Source organism: Gouania willdenowi, chromosome 16 (genome assembly GCF_900634775.1).
Source record: "Gouania willdenowi chromosome 16, fGouWil2.1, whole genome shotgun sequence".
Taxonomy (NCBI): Eukaryota; Metazoa; Chordata; class Actinopteri; order Blenniiformes; family Gobiesocidae; genus Gouania; species Gouania willdenowi.
In genome coordinates this window covers 38,489,619-38,504,698 of record NC_041059.1, presented here as the reverse complement: position 1 = coordinate 38,504,698, position 15,080 = coordinate 38,489,619, and the positions used below count along the sequence as shown (strand labels likewise).

The following is a 15,080-nucleotide window of genomic DNA, read 5'->3' as shown; positions in this document are numbered from 1 at the left end:
CGCCTGTAGTTTGTGTCCTGGTAGGAGATGTGAGCGGGTCAGCAGGTCTTCAAACTGGGCACGGGAGAGACGGAAGTAGGGCTGAAAGCGACCCTCGCACAAGCGCAGCTCTGGTGAATCCAGAAAGGGCGCCGAAGCGCAAATAAAGCCAAGCCCCTCTTTGGATAATGTAGAGCCAATGATTGGGAGTTGTAGGAGGCGTTTTCAGCAAGGAACTCTAAACTTTATTCTCCATTCAACCACACTTCACTATAGCCCTCTGACATCACAGTGCACATGCTGAGTCACACCAAAATACATCTGACCTGAAACACCGCCTTCTCAACACAATAATGTTGAATGTAACTGATTGCCACAATATCATCCATTGTGTGAACAAAACCGGCAATAGCGAAGCCCCTCCCCTAAACGCGCTCAACATACTCTCTTACCAACTTGTTTGGACGCGCATCCAGAGCATCTCCAACACTGGTGACAAGCGTCTTGATTCAATGAGCACAAGCGTCCAACTACGGGCGTGAGGCACAATTTTGACACCGGAAATGCGTTTGGTATGAACACAGCATTATGAGGCTAAAACACCATGGTAACTTAGGCTGAATGACTAACCTGGTCGGGACCAAGTTTTGTTCTGGCTAAGATCTGAGTGAGTCAAATGTCCCGCCTCCTGACCAATCAGTTCTCTTGGAAAACAACCTGTCCAATAAAAGAAGGATCATTGTGATCACGTCTCTGTGTTGATCTGATGTGAGGCTGACAGGAGAGAAAATATTTATCCTTTATTTACCATCAGATTCTATAGGAAACATAGAGATATTTATATCTGATGGACTGATTAAAATACATAAACTAAGTCAGCTGATAAAGCCTGAATCTGGCGCTTTCAGACCAATACATTGATTAATTAATCCATTCATTCATTCATTCATTCATTCATTCATTCATTCATTCATTCATTCATTCATTCATTCGTTCATTCATTCATTCATTCATTCATGTATTCTGTGGAGCCTCAGTCCTGTCAGATAATATAAAAAATTAAATATATTATGATGTAGGCTGATCTGACGCAGCATCAGAGACACAGACAAGGTAAAAGTGAAACTCTGTTTATTCTCTGTTTATAATCTCTCTAATTTAATCATGAACACGCGTAAATTCCTGCATTCATTCCTTCCTGTTTGTACTGCAGCAACAGTGTTGTTTTTGGTCTGAATTATGGATTTTAATTCTTCACAAATTTAAATAATTCTTCCTCAATTGTGATGTAATTTGCACTCCAGTTTCTCAGTGATTGTGATTGGTCTGACGCTGTAATCTCCTCCTCTGTCACTAGAGCGCGCACGTAGCCAGGCTGAAATCATCACGCTTAACTTAGCGAGTTGTAATCCAGATTCATAGGACAGCTTCAGTCTGACTGGTTAGGTGAAGCTAACGGAGATAAATCCAGGATATAATTATCTAGCTTGGTAGTGTAGGCCCTAAATATAATTTATCTTGTTCACAACATCAACCAGTCGTGAACTATGGATGGAAACAATCCATGACTACAATCTGGCACAATTACTTGTTTATGTCCAAAACTGTGCATTGTCCCTTGTCAAAAATAAATAAATACATAGAAAAACAATAACAAATGTACAGAAACGACTCACAAAATAACAACAAATACAATAGAAGTAGAAGAACTTTATGGACAGGAAGTGTTACTTTAGGCTTCAGTGATGAAGAGCATTTACAACCACCAGGCTGATAAACAGCACCCAGTTATACATGTCACATAGTTATGTATTTATATTGCCATTATTCATCATTCAGAATGTAAGGCTGATATGAATAAAGAGGATGAACTCACAGGTTGAGCAGAGGAAGATAGTGAAACACCTTCCAGCTGATGAGCTCCAGAGCGTTGGAGGCCAAGTTCCTGTGGACAAAACCAGCGTTTATTTATGAAACATGAATTACATGTTTATATATATATATATATATATATATATAAATAGATGCTGATGTAGTTTAGAAATAAAGATATGCACATATTGATGTTGACATAGATGAAATTAATTCAAATGTATTAAAATAGATAGGGATGTCAATGTAGATATATATAAATACAGACAAATATACAAATATATAAATATATATTGATATGAATATAGGCATAGTTGTAGATATATAGGTCTAATGATAAATAAAAATATAGATGCAATTTTAAAAAAGTGAAGATGTAAGGATATACATTTATACAAATAGATGTATAAATATAGATGCAGATGTTTAAATGTAGATATACATATTATAGACATAAATATGCATGCAGATGAATGTAGATCTATAAATATAAATGTAGGTATAGATATACAGGCCTAATGATAGATACAAATATAGATGTAAATTTAGAAATAGTGCAGATATATGGATATAAATGTATAGATAAATATAGATGCAAATCTATATGAATGTAGATATTTATGTAGAGTGTAAGGAAAGAATGTGGTACATTTGACTCAGATTTTATTTTATTTTTTTACTGATTATTTATAAATGTAAAAGCCTCGACTTTCTGCTTCAAATCAAGAAATCCAATTCTTCATCTGTTGATTCTGAATAAACGATCTGTGCTAATGGGTCAGTGTAACAGGCGCCACTGATGAAGGTATATGGTTGCATTAAAGATAATTATTTAAAAAGCACTTCAGAGGCTTCAGTCCATTGATATGAGAAAGAGAAACTCAGGATATTATCTTATCCATAATAAATAACACGTCTGAAATGCATATAAAACATTAAAAAACGGTGAACTTTAAGGAGGGATCTCTGTGTCTGTGAATAAGATTCCCTCAGAAGACGACACCAAGACGCACTGGGGAGCGCGGGCGGGAAAACCAATCCCTGAAAACCCTCCGACAGGCCATGGGTTCAATTATTTGTTTTCCTCGCTCTCAAAAGTTCATGTCAGAGGGTTTTTCCTACGGGAATGATCCATTACAGCTCAGGTCAGAGAGGGAAAGCTGGGAATATCAGTTCATCACACACACACTCAGACACACACACACACACACACACGTCTGAGCTCATCAGCCATCCAGTCAGATACACATACAGATATGTAGCACAAGCTATAGCAATATACTAATAGACACAGAGATACATAGATAATAAGGGCATGCCAAAATATTGATACGACGATATATCGCAAGGTTTCATCTAGTGGTACGTTATCGATTCACTGGCACCAAATATTGATATTTATTTATTTATTTTAATTTATTTTTTAAAGTATTTATACGGTTGCCGTACGGACAACCCCTGGTGCTATTGGTACGGTTACCGAAGTACAAGTACGTAGCGTCTTTTGGTTAAGGTTAGGTTTAGGTTTAGGGTTAGGGTTAGGGTTAGGGTTAGGTTATAACCCAATAACGCAACTATTTTTAGGGTTAGGGTAAGGTTTAGTCTTAGTCACTTGACCTAAACTGGCAAATGACTGACTTATCACATGACCTAAACTGGCCAAATAGGGGCGCTGTGTACGGATAGAATGTCGGTATTTAGATTCAACAACCGTACGGTGCCTTTATTTTTTCCATTATTACACAAGTTAAGTATAGGGCCCTATGAAATCCACGTTAATGGAATCGCGGACGGAGTCAAATGGACAGAATCAGCATGAAATGCGTCACCGTGAGGCAAGGAGGAGCGCTTATTAGGTGCACTGCCCTCCCTCTCCCGTCTTGGCTGCATTAAACAACGCCTAAACCACCTGAAAACTCGTCTAAACTGCCAAAAAACTATGCAAATCATCACTGACTCCTAAATACAGAGTCAATTAGTGCCTGCTTAACTTTAGTGTGCCTGTGAAACTGTCCGTTTCTTGCCAAGCGCTGATGTGCTCTGAGCAGCTTCACCTTCCAGTTTTCATAAAATAAGTGAATTGTGCTAGTTAAGAAGCACTGATATGTTTCCGTGTTTACAGAGAAGTTGATAATATTAGCAGTGAAATGAGTATTTTCTGCATTCATTTTGTTTTTAATAATTTAAAGTTAATTTGCACAAACATCATTAACAATATTTTGGTGAAGCATTGTTTTGTATCAGTCTCTCTTAAAAACTTAAACATAACACAAGGACATGTGACTAGTTGTGGTCAGTGTGTGTTAAGAAGAGTCACTGTACAGTATATACATGGCTGTCAATCATGAGAAATTTTGTAATTCCTGTGAAATGGATTCAGTGCAGTAGATAAATTCTAGTAAGTGACACAGATATCGTGATGTATCGTGGATGAATTTTTCATTGTGATAATATCGTTGGCGTGGGCAAAAATATTGCGATATATCAAATCGTGAGGTACCTGGCAATACCCAGCCTTAATAGATATGGATATATAGATACATAGATATGGATGTATATATATACATAGATAAATAAATATAGATGATAATATATAGATAGTTAAGGACACACTGATCCAGATATATAGATAAAACAGACATATAAACACAGATACATAGATATGGATATATAGCTAGGTAGATGAAGAAATATAGATAAGGAGATATAGGTGATGATGTATAGATAGTATGCATCGTTACAGATATGTAGCTATATAGATAAAGATGTATAAATAAAGATACATTATTAAAGACATATACACACAGGGATACATAGATATGGATATATAGATACATAGATAGAGAAATATTGATGAGGATTTACAAATTCTTGGATAAGGACACATAGATCCGGCTATACAGTATATATATATATATATATATATATATATATATGAAGATAGATAAAGTCCTGTATAGATAAAGATATAGAGATACAGATTACATACATATTGGAGATTATATCTAGAAAATGTAGCGTTTAGATATGTTGACAAAGATTTAAATATTATTGCTGAGATATAGATGTAGATATAGATATATATGGGTTGCATGGATGGATGGATGGATGGTGGAACCAAAGCTGGGGTGTCTGGTACCCTCAGGCGCTCTCCTATTATCCTATTACAGCGATGCCCATGTTGGGTCCTGGAGAGCTCCTGTCCTGCATGTTCTAGATGCTGATTGGTTATCAGGCTTTCAGCAGAGCATCATGATGACACCATCATCCCAAACTGGGAGAGGAACATCATCTGAAATCTGAGGAACAGCTCAGATACTGGAGAACGCCTCGTCCACATCTGTAAATGCTCGTTTTATATTCCCTCTCAGATTAAACCAGTTCATATTGAAGTTTATTTATTCATTGAAGTCTGGAGAGAAGGCGGTTGAACGTGTTTTTGTGGCTTCGTCATCACATGTGCATGTGTGTGTCTGTGTGTGTGTGTGTGTGTGCGCGCTGCACAGTGAGTTATTGATCAGGAGATAATGGACCCTAGTGGAGTCTATTTATTATGCATCAGAAGTCGATAATCGGCCAAAGCGAGTGAGTAAAAGGTGGCTCTGCTGGAAGTCTTGTCTCTGACTCTCACCTGTAACCAGATGTTACCACTCAGCCCAAAATTAAAGCTTTTATAGAAACATAATTTCCCCCCAATTTTAACGTTTAAACCAATTTTTCTGACGAACTGAGACTTTTTGGTGATTATTTTTGCGGTCAGCTTGGATGTTTTTGTTATTCTTTTCTTGTTGTTTATTATTTTTTTCAGTTTTTTTGAGCCCTGCTTGTGTTATTGAAGTGTATTCTTGTTGTTTAGTGTATTTTTGGTTCCTTCTTTGTTGTCAAACCATCCATTGTTAGACCTGCGTGCTCCTTTTTTTCCAGGGTCGCAGGGTTTGTATTGTCATTTTGGATTATTTTACTTATTTTTTTTACAATCTTCACATTATTTCAGTTAATTTAGTGTATTCTTGTTTAGTGTATTTTTGTGTGTTCTTGTAATTGTTTGGTGTGTTTTTGGCCTCATTTTTTCCTTCTGTGTATTTGGTGTTTTATTGGAGCTGTTTTTGTGTTATTGCTCTTGTTTTGTGTCCCTGTGGTGATTCTTAGTGTGTTCTTGCATACTTTGGTTTAATTTCAGTGTTGTTTTATTAAGTGAAGGGATAAGAACACTTGTAGGTGTTTTCTCCCTTCTGAGAATCGTTTATGATGTCATTTTGTGTGGTTTTGGAGTTTTTTCTTCTCGTTTTTGTGTTGTTGTTCTGGTATTTCTTGGAGTTCACTCCTTTCCAGTTGAGTTGTGTTGTGTGCTGTGTTGACATGAGGATGAGCTCAGGTTGAGCTCCTGTGATGAAGGGACACTCACACATACTGAAGCTTGGTGTTGTTCTGGAAAGCGTTGGAGGAGATGAACCTCAGCCTGCACAGAGTGACCGTCCTAAGGGTGGAAAAATAAACCATTCATCCCAGAAATCATCACCTCCTTCACACCCAGACACTTAAATGGGCAGTATTATGAAAAAAACACTTTATAATGGTTATAATGGTTTAGTGTATGTAATGGCTACATACATGTGTTCTCTGCACTTAACCCCACCCTGAGGAGCAGTAGTGTGAGCGCTCACAATCAGTTCCACTTTTAGTAGCCGTTATACCCCTCTTATTGCCTTTGACATGATCTGGCATGTTTGTGACCCAATGCGAAGCAGCAGTTGGACAAAACAGTGGACGATCATCTTCAATGGACTATTCCTGTGGTTAGACGAGGTAAGGAGGACGAAAAAGCAACATAGCAGCTCTGGTGAGTGTTTGAAACAGCTGAGTGACGCCGCTGCTGCTGCTGTGATAAACACACACTGTGGAGCAGCGTTTTTGTCGGACTCACAATCACAATAGCCTCTTAAATATCCATGTGTTTTACTGTAATGTGCAGTTTTTTAGCTAAAAACAATAACAAGAGAGTGTGGATAGCAAAAGACAATTGAGATGGTGATCCCCCTCTCAGAGCGAGGCATGAAGTCAGCGTCTACAGACACGCCCCCTCATGCATATGCAATGCGGCCCTAAAACAGCCTGTTTTTAGAAGCGTCATTAAAGTGACTTTTCAGAGGCTAAAACTCTGGAAAATAGGTGAATTTTGGAACATAAACCTTGAATACTATGTTTTAGGGTTCTTAGAAGAAATGGAGATGTGTGAAAAATAGCATAATACTGGACCTATAACTGTTTCAGATTCATATTATAAATACTGGTCATAGAGGTTAGCTTAACTGTGTCACCTGTGATAATTAACCTGACCAACAGAGTGCTAAGCTAACTCTTTGAGTCCATGAGGAAAGCAGTGTGTGTCTGTTCAGACACAAAAAACCCAACCTGGCAACGCAGCTCCTCCAGCGATGAACCTTCCGCTCTCCTCTCTTAGTTCCAGGGTTGGTGTCAATTACATTTTTCAATTACAGTTATGTTTTCATTTATCCATGGCCAATTACAATTACAATGACCAGCATAGTTTTCTAATTACAATTAAAATTGAAATTATCATTTCCCCCTGAATGGCAATTACAATTACATTGTCAATTGCTAAAGTTAAATTACAATTACTTGTAATAATCACAATTACTGAGCCTTTAATAAATAAACCCATAAAACGTAACCTAGCTTTCTGTTAGCATCTCTTATGATAACGAGTCAGTTTTGACCCATGACTTAAATAAGCTGTAAAATACACTAACAAATATTATTCATTCAAATTCAATTCAAAACAGATTTATTTCTATTAGAAACAAGTTTACATTGCAAACCACATTTAATACCACTTATTACATTATAAGTGGTATTAAAGGGGAAAAGATTATGTACAGAATTGTACATATATCAATATACACTCACATGTATATACATACTGTATATACATACAGTGCATGTACACAAACACTTGTATATATTCATACATGCATGGACAGACTACCTATATATATACATAAATGTAGTGATATTATGATATTATCTATCATCTAATTTGTTTCTCAGCTCTTGGTTATCTTGTTAGGGTTCCTAATCAATAACAATATTGGTATTAATTGGTTTTTTTTTTTTCTGAGCCATTTTTCTCTCAGTATAGAGAGAAGTGACAGGTAGTGGGAAAAGTTGTAATGAAACATTTTGATTTTAATAATTATTAACTACATATGTGTAAGCAATAGAACTGTAACATGGTACCCGGTTTTAAAGAATGTTCTTGCCAATTACAAAGTCAATTAAATTACAGGTCGATTATGATTACAACATAAATATACATTTTCAATTACAATTATATTTATAAATACTTCATAATTCACAATTACGTAGCTAAAATCATAATCGACCCCAACCTTGATTAGTTCTGTTACTTTTTTGACATTTGTGTGAGAAATCAAAGGAAATGCGGAGGTTCCTATTGGCTCAAACTGAAATAAAGGCTTTGATGCGTGAGTGCAGAGAGCTTGTGTCTGTGATAGAGAGATGTGGCACTCACAGGTTCTTCAGCTCTCTGTAGTTCCCCAGGTCCAGCTCTGTGATGTTCTCCAGGCCTGCTTGGTTTTCAATGTAACTGCGAGGAAACAGAGAAATACACATGGAGTTCAAATACCTCGTATGCAGAAGCAAAAGTAATGGATTATAAGTACTCACGTTACTGTAATTGAGTTGCTTTTATGGCGTACTTGTAATTTTTTGAGTAAATTTCTAAATCAGCAATTTTACTTGTACTTAAAGCTGCAGTATGTACGTTTTTTTTGGCGTCATTTGGTCAAAAATCCATAATCATCTTTGAGCATACTCTAAGCCAAAGTGTTCCAAGTGGACAGTGAATCTCTTCTCCTGGTCATGTAAATGAGCTTTAAAAATACAGGAGCGTGATGCTGGACTTTAGGCAATCAGAGATCTTTCTACCAACAGCAATCCATGAGCTGTTTTAGGCATTACTATTGGCTGCTTGAGCTGCTCGTCAAACGTCTATGCGTGTACACGATCTGAGAGTAGGGAAAGTGTAATTGGCAGATGTTCCAACATAAGTCTCCATCGTGGCTTTTGGCACAGCGGATACAGAGCAATGCAAGAGAAAAAAGGAAGACCGAGGCAGAGAAGCAACAGAGTAAAGGCACAACTGCGTTCAGTCGGTGCACAGTCTGCCCCACACACCGGGTCAGTGATAACAGATGGGATGAATTGCTTGTAAACCTCAGAGAAACAATATCTAAGATGGAGAGAACAGACTCAATGAATTTGCAGTGTGGATGTGGAGTGTGTGTCTGCTCTGATCAGCTCGGCTCGGCTGCTTGTGTGAGGAGCGGCTGTGGCTGTGAGCCTCTTACTGTCCTCACAGAATAAAGAAAGAGCAGGAGGTTGATTTATTCCACTAACATACCTGCATTCATTTACAGATGCAGAAGCACCAACGTCTGATTGACCCGCCCAGCCATAATGGAATTAAGGGATTTCCCATCGTCCAGTGGGCCGTATATCATCTATTGTTCCCGGGTGGAGGCATCGACTGGCAATTGGGAAAATGTGATTTATAACTGGGCTCGGGATGAATTCCGGGCCCTGTTGCTGGGTTAATGGCCTCTTGTTTGTTCTCACTGCAGCTTTGGCATGGTTAAATATACGCTTCCACTGAGCACGGTACACACTCTCACTGTTATGCAGATGATGCACAGATCTATGTTTGTATAAATCAGATAAATCACCATGAACTCAAGCCTGCCTTTAAGTCATTAATCAATCAGAGTGAATGTCCTCGCAGCCTGTGTGTGTGGGCTGCTTCACAGTGCACAGCCAATCAGGAGCAGCCTGTGTGGCTGTACACAAAACTACGACGACAATACACAAATTGACTCCAAGAACCTACACGATGAATATAAATATACTGAAAAGTAACTGAAATACATTCAAAACAACAAGGACATCACACAAGACAACAAAAATACACACATTTACTCTACAAACGCCCAACAACAAACATACAGATAAAAATATATAGAAAAGTAACTGAAAAATATGTAAAACAAGAAAAATACACAGAAGAACACACGACAACAAATCTAAAACACAAAACTACTCCAAAAACTCACAAGACAACAAAAATACACACAATTATTCTAAAACACGTACAACAAACATATTAAAAAAAAAATATGCAAATTAACAGGTGAAAAATGCACAGAATGACAACAAAAGCACACAAAATTACTCCAAAAACAAAATAAGACAAAAACAAATAATGCTAAATTATTCTAAAAGCACAAAACAGCAATAACATACAGAAATAAATACTGACAAGTATACAAAACAACACCATAAATACACATAAATGACTCCAGAAACACACAATTAGAAAATATGCACAAGCCAACAATGAAAATACACAAAACTAGAGAGAACAATAAAACCTTTTGTTCTTTCCTGGTTTACAGCTCATGACATGAATGTTGGTATTGTGATGGTGAAGCTAATCTTTATAAAAGCAGGAAGGACAGATGAGATTAACCAATCAGGGCATGTGCATTACTATTTTAATTATTTCTAACAAATTAAATTAAATTTAAATCAATCAAGTACTGACTTTTTTATGCAGAAAATATTGCATGTGTGTGTATGTACATGGATGTATATACTACAAACGTGTATTTAGTAAAAACTCATTATTAATCATTGTGAATCAAACATGATCTGTTCTATAGATGCCATGTTTTTTCACATGTGAATGTTTGCATGATTTGATCCCACTGTGCAGGTTTCTGTGCGTTTTCCTTTAATCTAATTGCGTTGAATCGAGTTGTTGTTGGAGCAGCATCAGAACAGGAGCTCATCGATTGAAGTTTCAGGGAGAATGTCACGCCTGCCTTTGAGCTCTGAGAAAACCTTCAGCTGCAGATACCAGGAAAACACCTGAGTGGAGGAGCAGAGCAGGGTGGTGGGAGAGAAGAAGAAGAAGAAAAGAAAGAAAAAGCTCCTGCTAAACATGTGCTAATTGCTGCGATCGGGGAGCGGGAACAAAGAGAGAACAGCGTGTTGGAGCGAAGGCTGACATTTAGTTTCCATGCGGCCGCTGATGGTGGGCTGTGTAATAATACAGCAGACTGCTTTAAATCACAGGCAGTCGCTTGTTTCCTGCTTTTCCTCATAAGTGAGGTTTTTCAAACTAAAGTTAGAAGAACAATGACTGTCTGTCATCTGTCAAACACAAAGTACCGACATCAACGTCACACGCTCCGAGGGGGTGAGGGCACGACTCCCCAAAACACAACAAAACAGAAGAAGTGTATGAATCTAATCAAAAAACATTCAAGACAACAACAAAAATACACAAAAAAACAAAATATATGCAAAATACACAAAACCAGAGCATTCAGAGAGCGCAAAAAATCTGCTCTTATCCAGATATTGTCAGTTATCTAGATAGATGATCCTGATCATGATTCTATTCCCACTTTAAAGGGGCAGTATTGTGAAAAAAATCCTTTATAATGGTTTTACTACAGTGATATACTGTACATCCCCTTAGGGTCCCTTGTTATTCCACATTTTGTAAAAATTTCCTGCTGACAATCCTGGCTCCTCCTACCCTTATAAAAAATGTGAGCTCCTCCCTCTCAACCTATACCTCACAGCTAAAAATATAAAATATATATTATACTTTGCCATATATGTAAAGCTACCTACATACAGTACACAAAATGTGTTCTCTGCATTGTGTGAAAAGAAACAGGCTCATTGAATATATATATATATATATATATATACAGTATATATATGCAGGTGAAGAAATGATCAATCTCGGTTCGGGTTGGGGCAGGTAATTTTTTTGAACTGAAAGTATAGGCATCTGCTATTTTACGACTGTCCATGAATGCATCGCAGCTGTGATCCAGTGCTGATTGGCTGTACAGCACGCGCCACACAACCAATCAGCGCTGGCTCAGGCTCACAGCTCACATCATGTGATCTCTACGTTGATCGTAAAGCGTGATGCCGTTGGGTTGAGGTGGGTTCTGAAAATAGAGGTAGCAGCTCGGGGCAGGCCCCGCGGGTTGGAAGAATCCTGGCCTGCGCTTCACTAATGCACGCTCACAATGTCCACGCCCCAGCCTGGACATGCAGCTTTATAGCAGGCTCCTGCAGCTCCAGTATGATACACATACAGCAGAATCCACGCCAGCTGCGGACTGTTGTCGGGTGAAACGGCCACAAGATCCTTCTCTTTTCTTCCACCCTAAACTTCCAACCCCCACCTTCCCCCTGACTCCTATGGTGCATGTACGCTCAGTACAGAACCTGCCTTTTCCCCTCTCCTCTCCTCCTGTTGTCCTTCCACTTTTCATCTAAATAGGGGCGCTGCCTTTGTGGCGACCCACAGTTCTTCCACACAAAACTTTTTGTTGTTTCCTGTGTTAATGCTCAAATTGGTTTCTTTTCTAATGCTGACATGAATATTGATCATGTGACCCTCAGATCAGATACAATCACATGTTTTTCGCCCTGCTGTGAAAGTTACCGTACAAGTACAAGTGAAACAACACTTTGATATGATATTAACCCAGAGATCCTAGTGTTCTTTAACCACTGGGCCCCAAAGGCAAAAAATACACATTTTCCAGGTGTTTTATTTTAAAAAATACCTACTTCTGATTTTAGCACACTTCACTAACGCGAAAGCATGCACGCACGTCGCGAGCGCGCGCGCACACACACACACACACACACACACACACACACACACACACACACACACACACACACACACACAACTAACCAATTTTCTTTGGTATAATACAGAGCCCAATCCCTCTTCTAATATTTCCTTCCTCCGCCCGATGATGGTTATTTTCCTTCTACTTCATTTAATGAAAATTTGAGAAGATTTCAGGCGGACTGACCTTGGCGGTTCTTCATCAGAGGAGGAATTTACATCAGAGACTCGAATATGAGAAATAGACTGAATTCAATTAGACTGAACAGAGCCAGCATTCAAGTCTCATCCTTTATTCTTGTGGATCAAAGGAAACTAAAGCATATACAGATATATTTATTTAAACTAGTGCAGTGCCCGTAGGTAGTATGTGTTCATACATGCATGGGGAGACATATCTATATATACAGTCTGCCCATGCATGTATGAATATATACATATGTGGGTGTTTGTGTACATGTACTGTATGTGTATATGTATGTACTTGTTCAACCGGACACGTGTGTATATTGATATATGTAAAATTCTGTACATAACCTTTTCCCCTTTTTTTTACACCCATAACTTAATTGTACATTTTGTTCCACATATAACCGGTGAAAGCCTAAAATTATTTATTATTTTTGATTTCATTTTATTGTTTTGCACATCATAAATGTAGCTATTTTTTTTTTCACATGTTATCTTTTTGTGTGTACATTGTTCTATGTCACACTTGCTTTGGCACTGTAGAGAAAGAGAGAGAGAGAGAGAGAGAGAGAGAGAGAGAGAGAGAGGGATGTGTAAGGCATGAGCCAGCTCTCAGAGTCGTTTCTTTCGCGACCGACACATTACTCCTTTGATTCCTTCGTGCGGCTGAGATGAGTCCACTGAGGCTAGGAGGTGGCCTCTCCAGCGATTGGCTCTGCCGCGCATGTGGCTACGGTGTGCAGCGATTGGTTCTTGCACGTGCATGACTGTGGTGCCTCCGGTGGACAATAAACAACGGCATTTATTAAATAATTTCTCAACTGTATTATTGCAGTTCAAACAAATCCGACGTCGCACGCCCTTGAATCAAGCTGCAGCCATGTTGAAAGTCTTATGGCAGTCTGATATGAAGGTAGATATGTTGCAAAATGTGACAGCTTGTAAAATGTGATGTGAGAGCCGACCAACCAAGCTCTCACATCACATTTTACAAGCTGTCACATTTTTCAACATATCTACCTTCATAGCCTGAGCCTTATCCGCAGAGATATTTGAGGAATACAAATGCTGCTCCGTAGACTCATGGCTGTTTGTAGTGATGCACCGAGAAAACAAGCGGCTGGAACAGCAAATGAGCAAACCCCGCTCAGTGCGCAATTTTCTGGATATAAAGCATTGGATTGAGCGGAGTTGTTCCAATCTGTTCCTTATCATCATTCTCCCTGTCTGCTGCCTCCATCTGCCTCTACATTTGGGTCCACATCAGCACATTGTGACAGAAACGGGAAAAGCAATATTAGACCCCAGTATGGCACAGGAATACCTCACCAGCACATTTATAAACAATGTCACACCCTCAGAAAACAGGTGATTGAATGTCTAACAAGTGTCACCAACAAAAAAAATTTCACTCATTTTGTGAAAAAAAACCCTGAAAATAATTCACCGATTGGTGAATGTAAATATCTCTCTGACATGGACTAAACCCTCACTTCTATGTTTTTGGAGCATATTACACGTTTCTATGGTAGTTTTCCTGTAAAAGTCATCTGGACCCTATTCATGTTTGGTACAATTCCAGGAAGTTTGCAGTTTTTATCACTTGTTTAAACACAAACACTGGTACTTGAGAAACAATGACCACAACATGTATCTCATGCACTGTGATCATAAGAGATGCTAACAGAAAGCTAACACAAGAGGAAGGTTAGGTTTTTTTTTTTTTTCAGGCTCAGTAATTGTGATTAATTGAGTAATTGTAATTGACTTTCTGAGGATAGAAAATGATTGTAATTTAATTGTAATTGGAAAAAATGCAGGTCACTGTAATCATAATTTAATTGTAATTGAACATGGGTAATTGAAAATGTAATTGTAACTGAAAAATGTAATTGACTCAGACCCTGCTCCTGTCACACAGTTTTGCAATAAACAATCAGAACTTGAGCATGAAAACAGGAGAGCTTTTCTGTTTTGGAGAAATGGAGCCAAAACACTGGAAACAGGCAGAGCCAGAGGAGTGAGAGGAAGAGGAAGAGGAAGAGGAAAAGGAAGAGGAAGAGGAAGAGGAAAAGGAGTAGGAGGAAAGCAGAGGACAGTAATATCTGATGAGATCTAAGCCACATTGGTTGACCATGTGATCAATCGTGGTGTTTACAATGAGAGAGGCTGGACAAAGGGAACAACAAATATAATCAGATTAACAGTGGCATCATCAGGACTTTACAAAATGTGATGAGGTAAGAAATCTACTCTCACTGAAAAATTACAG

The 15,080-nt window shown here is 38.3% G+C and overlaps 1 protein-coding gene across 2 annotated transcripts in view; it reads right to left on the bottom strand.

The window, feature by feature from the left end:
• ntrk1 (neurotrophic tyrosine kinase, receptor, type 1) overlaps positions 1 to 15,080 on the bottom strand; it is an 82,705-nt gene that overhangs the window by 45,450 nt on the left and 22,175 nt on the right. For both annotated transcript variants that reach the window (XM_028470637.1, XM_028470638.1), the window contains exons 2-4: positions 8,405 to 8,479; positions 6,257 to 6,328; positions 1,856 to 1,924 (exon numbers count right to left, since the gene is read on the bottom strand). In XM_028470637.1, the coding sequence (XP_028326438.1) occupies positions 1,856 to 1,924; positions 6,257 to 6,328; positions 8,405 to 8,479 (216 nt within the window). The remainder of the gene's footprint in view (positions 1 to 1,855; positions 1,925 to 6,256; positions 6,329 to 8,404; positions 8,480 to 15,080) is intronic.